Source organism: Callospermophilus lateralis, chromosome 7, assembly GCF_048772815.1.
Source record: "Callospermophilus lateralis isolate mCalLat2 chromosome 7, mCalLat2.hap1, whole genome shotgun sequence".
NCBI classification, from domain to species: domain Eukaryota; kingdom Metazoa; phylum Chordata; class Mammalia; order Rodentia; family Sciuridae; genus Callospermophilus; species Callospermophilus lateralis.
This window is the reverse complement of record NC_135311.1, coordinates 129,539,144-129,551,885: the sequence shown is the minus strand read 5'-3', so window position 1 is coordinate 129,551,885 and position 12,742 is coordinate 129,539,144. Positions and strand designations below refer to the sequence as shown.

Here is a 12,742-nt window from a genome sequence, read left to right as displayed (position 1 = left end):
CTCCACTTTACATTGTACACAGAAAATAATTTGAAATGGATCAAAGACCTAATATTATAAAACTCTTAGGGGAAAAAAAAAAAGGACTAAATCTTCAAAAATTTGGTTTAAGCTAGGCACAGCAGCTCCTACTGACAATTCCACTATACTCAAGAGACTGGGGCACGAGGACCATAAAGTTCAAGGCCAGCCTGGGCAACTTAACAAGACACTATTCTCACTGTTTCAAAATTTAAAAGAGTTGGGGGACAAAGCTCAGTGGTAAAATACCCCTGGGTTCAATCCCTAATACCACAAAAATAAATAAATAAAATTTAAAACACTTTCGCCCCTCAAGAGACATCTTCAAGAAAATGAAAAGACTGACTCAGGGAAAGTTTGAAAATCCTGATTCTGACAAAGGGTCTATACTCAGAATATAAAGATAACTCTTGTCCTTTTTTTTCTTTTTTTTTTTTTTTTTGAACTAGGGGTCAAACTCAGGGCTTTGCAAATGCAAGGCAGACGCTTTGATGCTGAGCTACATCCCAGCCCAAAATAACTCACGGCTCAACAATACACAGATAAATATTGTATTTCCAAGATCCTGCATTCAATCCCTAGTAACAAAAAGAAAAAAAAAAAATTCACATATATAAAAAGTCTAACTTCTTCTATTCATTCCCAAACCCCTAGAACCTAGATTCATTATCTTGCATATTCTGCCACCCGAATCCTCCACTCCAAGCCCATGGATCAGGTCCCTGAAAATGCGACATACACCATGCTTATTCCAAGCCCAAATCTTTGTTCATACTGGTCACCTGCTCATAATACATATCCCCTCTTCCCATCCAAACCCTGCCTACAGTGGTCTTAAGTTCTTTTCTTTCTTTTTAACTGATCTCTCAAGTTTTTTGTTTTGTCTTCGTTTGTTTATTGTTGCAGTGCCAAGTATTAAACCTAGGGTCTCAGACTTCTATACTTAAATTAGTACTTGCCTAGGGCAGGGAGAACTGGGGGCAACCTATATGGTTGTGTACTATTTTTTTAAGGGCCTACTTAAAAAAAAAAAAAAAAAAGTCAGGAGTCATCCAATTTATCCTTTCTTAAATTCCTTTTTTCTACCTTCAGGGTTCAATCCTTTCCATTCTCCTTAAAAAATTATAATCTGATATATTCTGATTCAAAACTGGCTGTAGTCATTCTTCATCTCTGCTTACTTTTCTTGTCATTCCAAAATTCTGTTTGTTCCCACACTTCAAGCCTGCTTTCCTAACTCCACCTGAATCCTTTATGGTCTTTTCCTCCTTCCTTTAATCACTCCCTAGTTAATATGAACACTTCCTGAAAACCAAGTAAAAAAAAAAATCATGGAAATAAACTGGGTATGGTGGTGATGCCCATAATCCCCAAAAGTCAGGAGGCTGAGACGGGAGGGGGGAGGGGGGAGCAAGTTCAAGACCAGTCTCGGCAAATGAGGGAGATCTCACCTCAAAACCAAAAAAAAAACTAAAAGGGCTGGGGATATAGCTCAATGGTACAGCACCCCTGGGTTCAATCCTCTGTTCCATCAATGAAAGAAAAAGAGAAAAGAGGAGGGGAGGGAAGACTGTATATGTATACAAACACCACTCTGGCCACTAGCTTTTTTCAAAATTTAGTATGAATATATGGATTACAGTGGTTTCTAAAGAATAAATAAATGTAAATAATCATGGGGGGGAAATGTGATGTTGCATTTGAGTTTTAGCATTGTAAATTATTACAGACACAATAACTGAAAAATGTTTTGACTTACTGATAAAGGTTTGAGAGTTTGTTTTGTTTTGTTTTGTTTGTGGTACTGGGGATTGAACCCAGGGCCTTGGGCATGCAAGGCAAGCACTCTACCAACTAGGCTATATACCTCCAGCCCCTGAGCTCTCCTTTTTCTAATGAGCAGTCATAACTTCTGAGCTATACACCAACGGGAAAAAGACCATCTTTGAAAACCAAAAGTTCATTTATATCATTTATATTCTAAACTGACTATTCAAAAGTGAGTATTTCCAGTGAATCTCACACTTATGAATAATTATAATGCACCAATAAAAAATTTTTTTTAATTTTTTGGGGGACTCTTTTTTTTTTTTTTTTGTACTGGGGATTGAACTCAGTCACTCGACCACTGAGTCACATCCCCAGCCCTATTTTTGTATTTTATTTAGAGACAGGGTCTCGCTGAGTTATTTAGTACCTCACTTTTGCTGAGGGTGGCTTTGAACTCACAATCCTCCTACCTCAGGCAGCTGGTATTATAGGCGTGTACCACCGCACCCAGCTGGTACTTTCTGATAAAAGATACAGTCAAGTAACAAAATAACAAAGATGCAAAAGCTGGGTGTAGCTCAGTGGTAAAGAACTTGCCTAACATGTACAAGGCCCCAAATTCAATCTCCAGTGCCATAAGAAAGAGAAAAAAAACTTCAAAAGATGCAAACTGTACAGAATTTGACCTTAAGTTATATTAAAAACAGGGGCTAGAGATATAGCTCAGTTGGTAGAATGCTTGCCTTGCATGCACAAGGCTCTGGGTTCAATCCTCAGGACCACAAAAAAAAAAAAAGTTATATTACAAAAAAAGGACAAAATTTTAAGTTCAACAAATTAAAATCCATAGTGGGCACATGTTCAGTGCACAGGTGGTCCTGGGTTCAGTCCCCAGCAAAAATAATTTCCATACAAAAAAAAAAGAACAGGAAAGAAAAATATTAAATGTTAATAGTGGTGACCCCTACATAACAAGATTATAGATGATTCTTACTTCCTGTTTTTCGCTATTTTTTAAATTTCCTGCTTCATGTAATCACAAAACAAGTTTTTGAACACTAACATTTGACTATAGATGTTCCTCTTTGGCCTTTATATCAACCCTAAACCTCAATAATATGCTTCAAATCCAAGTCTGCCACTTTAGTTTTATAAACTGGGTCAATGATACCCCATCTCAAAGGAAATTACAGAACCACTTTCAATTTAATTACATATCAGGGCAAAACAATTTTAGGGCACTCCTGAATGCTAAAATTGAGTTGTGATGCCATCTATTTTTGCCCTAAAACTTACCTGAAATTGATCCCCAGACTCCAACTTACTCAACATTTTATGTGATAAATATTTACCAATTGCCTACTGTCTGCCAAGCACTATTATAGGTGCTGACACGTCCACAGTGAATAAAAAGGACAAAAATCTGCTTTCATGGAGTTTACATTCTATTGACAAGACTCAGCCAGCACACACCGGGCTCAAAAAAAGTAAAAAACAACTACTAGTTAATAAAGGTCATAAAAACTGACAAACTTCACATACACTTAAAATAGCTTAAACTGTCTCAAATTTCAGCTGAGGCTTCAGGAGATTGAAAAACGCCTTCTGGTTGGCAGCAAGCCAAGGAACTAGAAGCCATTTGAGAATTCAGAAGTAGCTTGAGATCCTGCAGTATTTCATCCATGTAAATCTCAGCTGCAGTTTATTCACGGCTTGAAGTCATACGCACGGCTAAAAATCAGGAAAAATAATAGTTTCCTAATATTTTAGGTTAATGTATTATTCTTTAAAAAAAAAATATTTATTTTTTTAGGTGTAGATGGACACCACACAATGCCTTTATTTTTATGTGGTGCTGAGGATCGAACCGGGTCCGGCCCATGCTAGGTGAGCGCTCTATAGCTGAGCCACAATCCCAGCCCCAATATATTATTCTTAAAATAAAAATAGATTATGTCTTATCACAGGAGTTTATTCCAGAACTTACTTTTTCCCTCATACTTCATAATGAACCAACTGAGTGAGCCAGACACTAAATAAGACTCTTTGGTCTCAAAACATCCCACAACTGATAATAGCTAACAGGACTGGGGCACTTTAATCTCTTTGGCTAAACCAAATAATAAGACAAAAACTAGAGGCCCAGCGGTACCTCACTTGCCTGGCATGTGTAAGGCACTGGGTTGGATTCTCAGCACCGCATATCAATTAATAAAGGTCTATCAACAACTAAAAAAAGACTTAAAAAAATAATAAGTTGTCCTAGAAAAATGTCATAAGACAAATACCATCAACTAGTCCCTATAAATCCTTCCCCTAAACATGGAAGAATAAAACAAACCTCAAAGCATAATCTTCAGAATCACAACCAATTATATATAAATCAAGGTCACTAGATAAATGAATCTTTTTTTTTTGGGGGGGGGGGGGTGTTGGGGATCTTGGGACTGAACTCAGAAGCACTTTACAACTGAGCTACATGCCTGAGCATTTTTTTCCCTCTTAGTTATAAATGTCATAAATACTCTTGTTTTCTTTCACACATGCTAGGCAAGCACTCTATCACCGAACTACAATGCCAGCTCCCCCCAGGCCTTTGAATTTTTAACTTTGAGACAGGGTCTCACAAAATTGCTGAGGCTGGCCTCCAAAGGGCAATCTGTCCTCCTACCTCAGTCTCCAATTTGCTCAAATTACAGGCATGTGCCACCATTTAGTTTTTAATTTTTGACACAGTTTCCCTAAATTGCTGAGGTCTCACAAGTTGCCCAAGTTCATCTCAAACTTGCAATTCTCCTGCCTCAGCCTCCCAAGATAACCTCTATATTTTAGAGAAGGGAAAACCTGACACCAGAAGCAGTTAATGTGACTACTGTAATACAACACATTTATTAAAATGGAAGAGCCAAACTCAAACCCAGATTTTTCTACTGCATGTCAGAGGCACTGCTGAATATACCAAACTAAATCATATATTTTAAGGCCAGCAGGTACCATTTGTAAGCGAGTATTTAATATCAAAAGGGGAGGGTTATTATATAATAAAGTGGGAAAACTAGCAAAGATTAGTTGCATTTCTCTTCATACATTAATTTCTGAGGTTATAGTGCAGAAGACACTTTGAATCTATAGCAATAAGTGTTTTTACCACTGCTTTCTTTTTTTTTTTTTTTTAATTTATTTTCTAGTTCTCGGCGGACACAACATCTTTGTTTGTATGTGGTGCTGAGGATCGAACCCGGGCCACACGCATGCCAGGCGAGCGCGCTACCGCTTGAGTCACATCCCCAGCCCCTTTACCACTGCTTTCTATGGCACCTTCACTAGCTTCCCGGCTCCAACAAACAAATAAAATTTAAAAAAAAAAACATGATTGAAATGCACTTTATTAAAATTCCTTGCATCAACAACAGCAATGGAATTAAGGAAAGTAGGTGGCAGAAGAGAAGCTAGTTAAGCCTGAGGTAACACTCATCCTTCTGATTTAGTTCAGATGTCAACTTCTAGGAATCCCTAATTCCTTCTTCCCAGACTAGATGCATAATAGAGTTAGCACTGTACTTGTCTCATGATATTTTATCTGTTTACCTGTCTAAACCAAGTTCTTTGAGTCCTCAACCCCAGACCTAGCACCAGTCTGGCACACAGAAGGTGCTGAATAAATGAACAAATGAATTCAACTTACCACTTTTATTAAATATTTTTATTAGTTATTGATGGACTTTATTTAGTTGTTTTATATGTGGTGCTGAGAATCGAACCCTGTGCCTCATACATGCTAGGCAAGTGCTCTACCACTGAGCCACAACCCCGCCCAACTTTACCACTTATGCCAAAGCTCCAATATAATTGACCCAAATGGAAGTCCTCTTCATTTTAACAATGACAAATAGATAGAGTTTTAGCATGGTTTTCAAACCACTTTTAGCAGACAGACCTTTTGGGGCTGTGGACGTGGCTTCGTGGTAGAGTAGTTGCCTAGCAGCATGCTCAAGGGCCTGGTTCTAGTTATCATCATATTTTGCTGGAGGCCTTCTTGACTTCTGAACAAGGAGAAAGACGAATTGAGTCTAATGTAAAGAATCTCTGCTTAAAGATCAGTGAGATAAAGATAACCTACTTGTCTAGCAGTTTGTAGCTATGAACTAATTAATTATGGTACAGTATCACTATGTTCTAGATTACTCCACAGAGCTTCTTTTCTGTATATAGACTTTCCCCGGCTCTCAAATATAGGAGCGTATTCTTCCTCTCATTCTTACATGCAGGTTGCATAAGAAATAGCACAGCATAATAAAAAGGGCAATTATGGGCTTGGAGTCAGTCATAGCAGTGCAAATCACAGACCACCCTTTACTGGGCAGATAACCCTGGCAACATTATTAACTACTCTGCACTCCAGTTTCCTTATCCATAAAACAGCAACAATATCTACCTTATTAAAATTCTTGGAGAAATAAATAAAATCATGTATGTATGGTTCCCAGATAGTAGGCACTCAATAAATGGATATTATTATTATTGCTACTAATGTTATTTTTTCAGATCTAGCTTTGGCAAAGAGGAAAAAAGAATACAGCAAATATTACTGGCTTCAATCTGTAAGACAAAACTGAAAATCAACAGAGGGTGAAAAAAAAAAAAAAAAGAAAGAAAAACTATAGGGCTGGGGTTGTGGCTCAGTGGTAGTATACTTGCCTAGCACACATGACACACTGGGTTCAATCCCCAGCGTCACATAAAAAAACTAAACAAACAAAATAAAAGTATTGTGTCCATCTACAACTAAAAACATTTTTTTAAAAAAAAAAAGGAAAACTATAATACAAAAGGAAAAAAAAACAGCAACAACAATATTGGTTTTTCATCACATATATCAGCCAGGTGTAGTGGCACACTGCACTTAATTTAGTTCAGATGTCAGCTTCTTCTAGGAATCCCTAATTCCTTCTTCCCAGACTAGATGCATAACAGAGTTAGCACATACTTGTTATAATCCCAGGAACTGAGGAGGTTGAGGCAGCAGGATGGTAAGTTTGAGGCCAGCCCCAGCAACTTAGTGAGACCCTAAGCAACTGAGCAAGACCCTGTTTCAAAATAAAAAGGATTGGAATATACAGTCTGTGGTAAAGTGCCCATGGGTTCTATTGCCAGTACAAAATAATAATATCATATATCTATCACAAAACAGCTGAGGACACAGCCATTTTCTGGTTGACACAGGTCTTTTACAAATTTAGTTCCTTCAAAGAACGCACTGATTTTCTTTTTTCTTGGGGAGAGGGCTACCAGGGATTGAACTCAGGGGCTCTCAACTACGGAGCCACATCCCCAGCCCTATTTTGTATTTTATTAACAGACAGGATCTCACGGAGTTGCTTAGGACCTTGCTAAATTGCCGAGGCTAGCTTTGAACTCAGAATCCTCCTGTCTCAGCCTCCTGAGCCTCTGGGATTACAGGTGTGCACCACCTTACCCAGCCTAATTTTCTTCATCAACCTGGCTGCCCCAAAACAGCAACTAGACTCCCCAGAAATGTCTACAGCCCTGAGAGATATTACATTCTGAAGTCTTTTCATACAAAGAAAAAAGCTTTGTGTTCATAATAGACTATAAAACTGTTCTGTTTAAGTAAAAACTATTTGGACACCTGAATTCAAACTCATTTGTCTTGATAATCTGAAGGATGACCAGTTTCAATCTAAAGAGTTAGACTTTTAACAGGGACCCAAGAATGCCCTGAAAAATCTAAAAATCTAAATCTAAAAATCTAAAAAAAAATCTAAAAATAAAAATCTAAAAATCTAAATCTGTGTATGGACAATTTTCTGTGGAAAAGGTCAAAGCAGCTTTCATCAAAATGTAAAAGTTGAGCCAAGTGCGATGGTACATGCTTATAATCCCAGCTATTCCAGACACTGAGACAAAAGGATAACAAATTCAATCAATTCCCAAATCGATCCCAAGTTTGAGGCCAGCCTGAGCAACTGAGGAGACCCAGCCTCAAAACAAAATTAAGCCAGTTACATGCACCTGTAACCCCAGAGGCTTGAAAAGCTGAGGCAGGAGGATCTACAGTTCAAAGCCAGCCTCAGTGGGTAAGCACCCCTGGGTTCAATCCCTGGTACCAAAAAAAAAAAAATTAAAGGATTAGGGGTTTAGCTCATTGGTAGAGCACTTGCCTAGCATGTGCTAGGCCCTGGCTTCCATTCCCAGCACCAAAAAAAAAAAAACAAAAAAGTCAAAGTGGTTAAATCACCACCCCCCCCCCAAAAAAAAAAAAAATGTTAAATATTCTCAACACAGCCTCTCTCAACCTCTTTTTCTTTTGGGCAGGGTGAACTCTACCACTGAGCCACATGCCCAGTCCTATTTTGAATTTTATTTAGACACAGGCTCTCACTGAGTTGCTTTGGGCCTCAGTAACTGTCTGAGGCTTTCAACTTAGGATCTTCCTGTCTCAGCCTCCTAAGCCACTGGGATTATAGGTGTGCACCTCCCAGCCCAGCCCTCAACCTCTTAATAGGTTGGGGTAAGCAGATCTCACAGCAGTTTTTTTTCCCTCAGAACTAGGGATAGAATCCTAGGTCTCACAAATGCTGGGCAGGCACTCTACCACTAAGCTACATCCCTTGGCCCTTTCAAATTTGAGAGAGTCTCCCTAAGTTGCCCAGGCTGGCTTTGAACTTGCAATCCTGCCTCAGCTTTCCAAGCAGCTAGTATTACAGGCATGTACCACTGTGTCTGACTTCAATGCAAATATTTTGAAGTGACAATTTAATAAAAACTCTAAGTTCCATGTCGGCTTATGTTATCAAAATTCTAAGCATATTTCTCCCTTGCTTTTAGCATTTTTCATATCAGAGTTTTCTTCTTCCAGCCCCTACTATCTACCAAGCCCCATGTTCTGCCTCTTCGCAGTCAAAGAGGTCATTTCTACTTGAAATGGTTTTATGGGTCCCGCCATGCAAAACTGATGCCTACTTAAGCAGGTTCCAGTTTACATTCAAATTCATTATTGCTAACATTTCCCTTCGTTTTATGCTTTGTCACTTGAACACTAAGTACAAATGAAGGACACCTTGCCATATGACTCTCTCGCTCTATTTATATATATTAAAAATGTCTGAACTCGTTAATTTGATGCAAACAGCTGTACCCATATATTTTGAGGAACTGATCTATTCAAGCTATGGAAAAACCATCTCTAGTTCTGCACTCCAGCCTGGATGCTTCAATGTTATCAACTAATCACATAATGACCACTGTGTTAAATACAAATTCCCACATTCCCTCAGGTTAGAAAAACAGAACTGCTCTATTTCAATCCATTTTTAACCAGTTTCTATTACCAGTTGATATCATTTCCCCACTAGAGTGTTCTGATGAAATCTGTAACCTCTAACTCATTTACTATTTATATAATGTGTTTATATTTTAGCAATTGTAACCTTTCAGTACATAAAGCAAAGGGAAAGGAAGGTAAGGAGTTGAAGAATATACATCAAGAGGAAAATTAATTTTAGATTCAATGACATGAGACAAAATTAAACCTTGAAGTTACATAAAAGTATCTAATATACTAGATAAGTTTAAAACTGATCCCCACTGAAAATAATATCTTAAATTTATCTTTAACAACTGTTTCTTTTATTCAAAGGAAAATTAAGTTGCAGAACTAGTAACTATTTCTGTTACAACCAACTCAGAGCTTTTAGAAGTCCTCTCTTCCCAAAAAACCACTGAGAAAAGCAAACTTAAAAAACACTCAAATCACAGTCTCTGTGTCTAGGAAGTTACCCAATTCACCAAGCACTGTCATAGTCAGCAATGCAGTCCTACTTATTACTTCCATTTAATTGCCAAAACATCTCAAAGATGCAGATAATGAATAATGCACTTGGTGACACAATACAGAAACTTCCAGTCTTACTCAAGAGTATGGAAAATAAGGGGGAAAAAACTGAAATTAGAAAAAAACTTAGACTCACAAAGTACTATGGAAGATAGAAGTACTTAGGAAATCCAGCACTGACCTCTACCTTGAAGTAGGCAAGCCAATCAACCTTCTCTCACAGTAAAACAATTAGGGATATTAATCAAAACTAACCAGGTTTTCCAGGAGCAACACTCAATATTCTCATAGGTAAACAATTCTTAATTGAACAGAATCATGCAGGATAAAAACATTGTGAAATCAGTACACACATCACACTGGAATGGAACTTATCTTTCCTCTGAGCCACAATGCCTGCATTGAAAAATGTGGACTAACAATATTTAAAGAACAGAGAAAATGACACTTGACAAAAACCAATGACCTGAAATGACTCTGGAAGGGAGATGCCTTTTCCTTCTCAAAGTAATTGATACAGACAAGAATCAAACTAGATTGTGAAATAATCTGTGGCCCTCGGAGGAGTTATTTACTCAAATATCCTACTATCTCTAAAAATCAAATTCAACATGATTCAAACCCCAAAACACATCCAATTATTATTGATTAACAGAAATACAAGGGATGAGAGAAGGAGGAGGTGCATGAAATGCTACCCTCGGTAGGTAACACCTTTCTATACCTCTATGGAATTCATTAATAAAATGTTCTACCTTCCTCAGCTAGTTTTTGACTAAAACACCTCATCACCAAGACTTTTCAATCAAAGCTGTCCAAAATTCCACAAATAACGCAAATAACGTAAGACACAATACTAGCGTTTCCTCCAGGAGCCCCGCTACCCTGTAAAACATCAGGCCTACGAAGAGCAAATTAAAGCCCTTTAGAAATATTCGTCCTAACACAAGCCTTCCAAGCAGTGAGTCTTTTGGGGGTGATGGGTAATGTCAGTTAACTTCCTCTTCCTTTAAAAAGGTCAAAGACAGGGAAGCGTCCGGTGTAACATTTCCTCCTTAGATCGCGCTCCACCACAAACCACATCACAACTCCCCCAATCGTTAAAAAACATTAGCCAGAGGGAATGCTTTTTTTGTACGTTTCACCGTAGACTGAAAATCCAACTTACCTCGGGAACGAGCTGATTGGTTTCAAACAGGAAATTTACCAATAAAGTTTATTATGTATTAATAATGATTCGGGGAGCCCACCAAGGCCCGCTGCAAAGGGAGCTGAAGGGAGAGGAGAAGTAGGAGGGTGTGTATCCTCACAACAACCAGAGGAAAGCCTTGCCTGCAGGGTCGATCCCAGGCACCAGCAAATTCTGCCCAATAAAGGGGAGGGGGGGCCACAGGAGGAAGAGGAGGCAGCGACAAGAGAGAAGGTTCCCCCGATCTAAAAGGGAAGGGCTGCAGAAGCATGGCCGAGTGGAGCTAGTTTTCACCGTACTGCGGAGGGTCCCAGTGCGCCCCGCAGTGCTGCTGCCGAGGAACCCCAAAAGCTCCGGCCAAGCCCGGTGCCTGGGCTTGAGCGGCAGTCCCTTTCCTGGCTGGAGGGTGGCGGCGGGCAAGAAGGTCCCCCCGGACTGCGGGGTCCCCCCCGGGCTGCGGCAACGAGAGCCGAAGGGCCGGCAGGAAGGTGAAAAGGATACTGTTGGGGCGCCTGGGTCTGGAGGGCCCTGATGTTCGGGTGAGGAGGGGCCGCTGCTGCCGCCGCCGCTGCCGCCGCTGCCGCCGCTGCCGCCGCCGGGTGAGGAGGCGGTACCGCTGCTGCTGCTGCTGCTGCTGCTGCTGCCGCCGCCGCCGCCGCCGCCGCTCCGGTGCCGGGTCCGGTTCCTGCTGCAGCCGCTGAGCCTGATTTCAGAGCCGGTTTCTGCGGTAAACTCATGGCAAAGCGAAGCCACCAACCCCCCCAGAGCGGGACCGGGCGCGCCGGGGTGCAGGGGCCGGGGGCAGCGGGGGGGCGGGTTGGGGGCTGACCCGGGGAGGCGGCGGGAGCGGGGGGCCGGGGGGAGGCTGGGAGGAGGAGGAGGAGGGGGCCGGGGCTGGTCACACACGCCCTCCGCCGCCGCCGCCGCCGCCGCCGCCGCCGGCAGCAGCAGCCGCCCCGCGGGCCAGCACCACCGGCTGCCGGTCTCCGTGACAACGCGACCCCAGGGGGGGGGCCGGACCCGGCGGGGGCAGGAGGCGGAGAGACCGGACCTTTCACGGCAATATCCTCATGGGCCGGCGGCGGGGGGTCTTTATCCCCCTCCCCGGGGGAAGCGGCGCCCTTCTCGGTAGCGGGGCTCAGGCGATGCCGGCGGATTTTCTTCACTCAACGAGCAGAGCATCCAACATGGCGCTGCGGCCGCCTCCAGCAGTCCGGCAGGACGGCCGCTCGGAAAACTTCGGGTATTTTCGGAATGACTCGGTAGGCCGAGGATGCGAAGCACCTTCGGCTCTTTCCGGAGACAGAGAGCGGTCGGGATTCTTCGGAAGCGTTCGGGGGCGTCTTCGGTCTCCGTTCGGGAGCGCTCTAGGACTGACTGCCTTCCTCGGGAAAGATCGGCTAGGGGGCTTCTCAGGCTCGCCGCCGGCGAGTGCGGGGCGGAGGGAGAGACCAAAGGCGAGGTCTGGCCGGCGAGAGCCCTCCCCTGCGGCCCAGCCTCGAAGAACAATGGTAACGGCCTCGAAGTCTGCTTTCCGCAGAGCCCGGCCCGCAGGGGCAGCGAGGCGACAAACCCCAGTTCCTGCGGAAAGAACCGCTTCACCTGAGCGAAAGCGGGAGGTTAGGAACCCGCCCGCCGCCGGCGCTTATTAACATAACAAATACCAGTCTGCGGCCCTTGGCGACGCCTTTCACATCCATTATGTCGACACGCTGTCCGTACTCATTGGGAGGGAATTGGAATGAGGAGGCCGGGGGAGGAAAAGTGACCGGTCCAAGGTCATTCAGCTGGGCAGGGACTGAGCCAGCCAAGCCTGGATCGGAATTCCACTTTCTTTGGGACGAACCTTGCCTGGTCCCAAGTTGATCCGACCCGCCTTATCTAGTCAGCATCCTTAACCGAGGGCT

At 42.3% G+C, this 12,742-nt stretch overlaps 1 protein-coding gene across 9 annotated transcripts in view; it reads right to left on the bottom strand.

Annotated features, from left to right (window-relative positions):
- The window catches only part of Eif4g3 (eukaryotic translation initiation factor 4 gamma 3), a 284,385-nt gene extending 272,333 nt beyond the window's left edge, over nucleotides 1-12,052 (bottom strand). For all 9 annotated transcript variants that reach the window (XM_076861117.2, XM_076861118.2, XM_076861121.2 and 6 more), the window contains exon 1: nucleotides 11,337-12,052. In XM_076861117.2, coding sequence (XP_076717232.2) covers nucleotides 11,337-11,572 — 236 coding nt within the window. In that variant the 5' untranslated portion in view covers nucleotides 11,573-12,052. The remainder of the gene's footprint in view (nucleotides 1-11,336) is intronic.
- Between the last annotated feature and the right edge of the window lie 690 nt (nucleotides 12,053-12,742).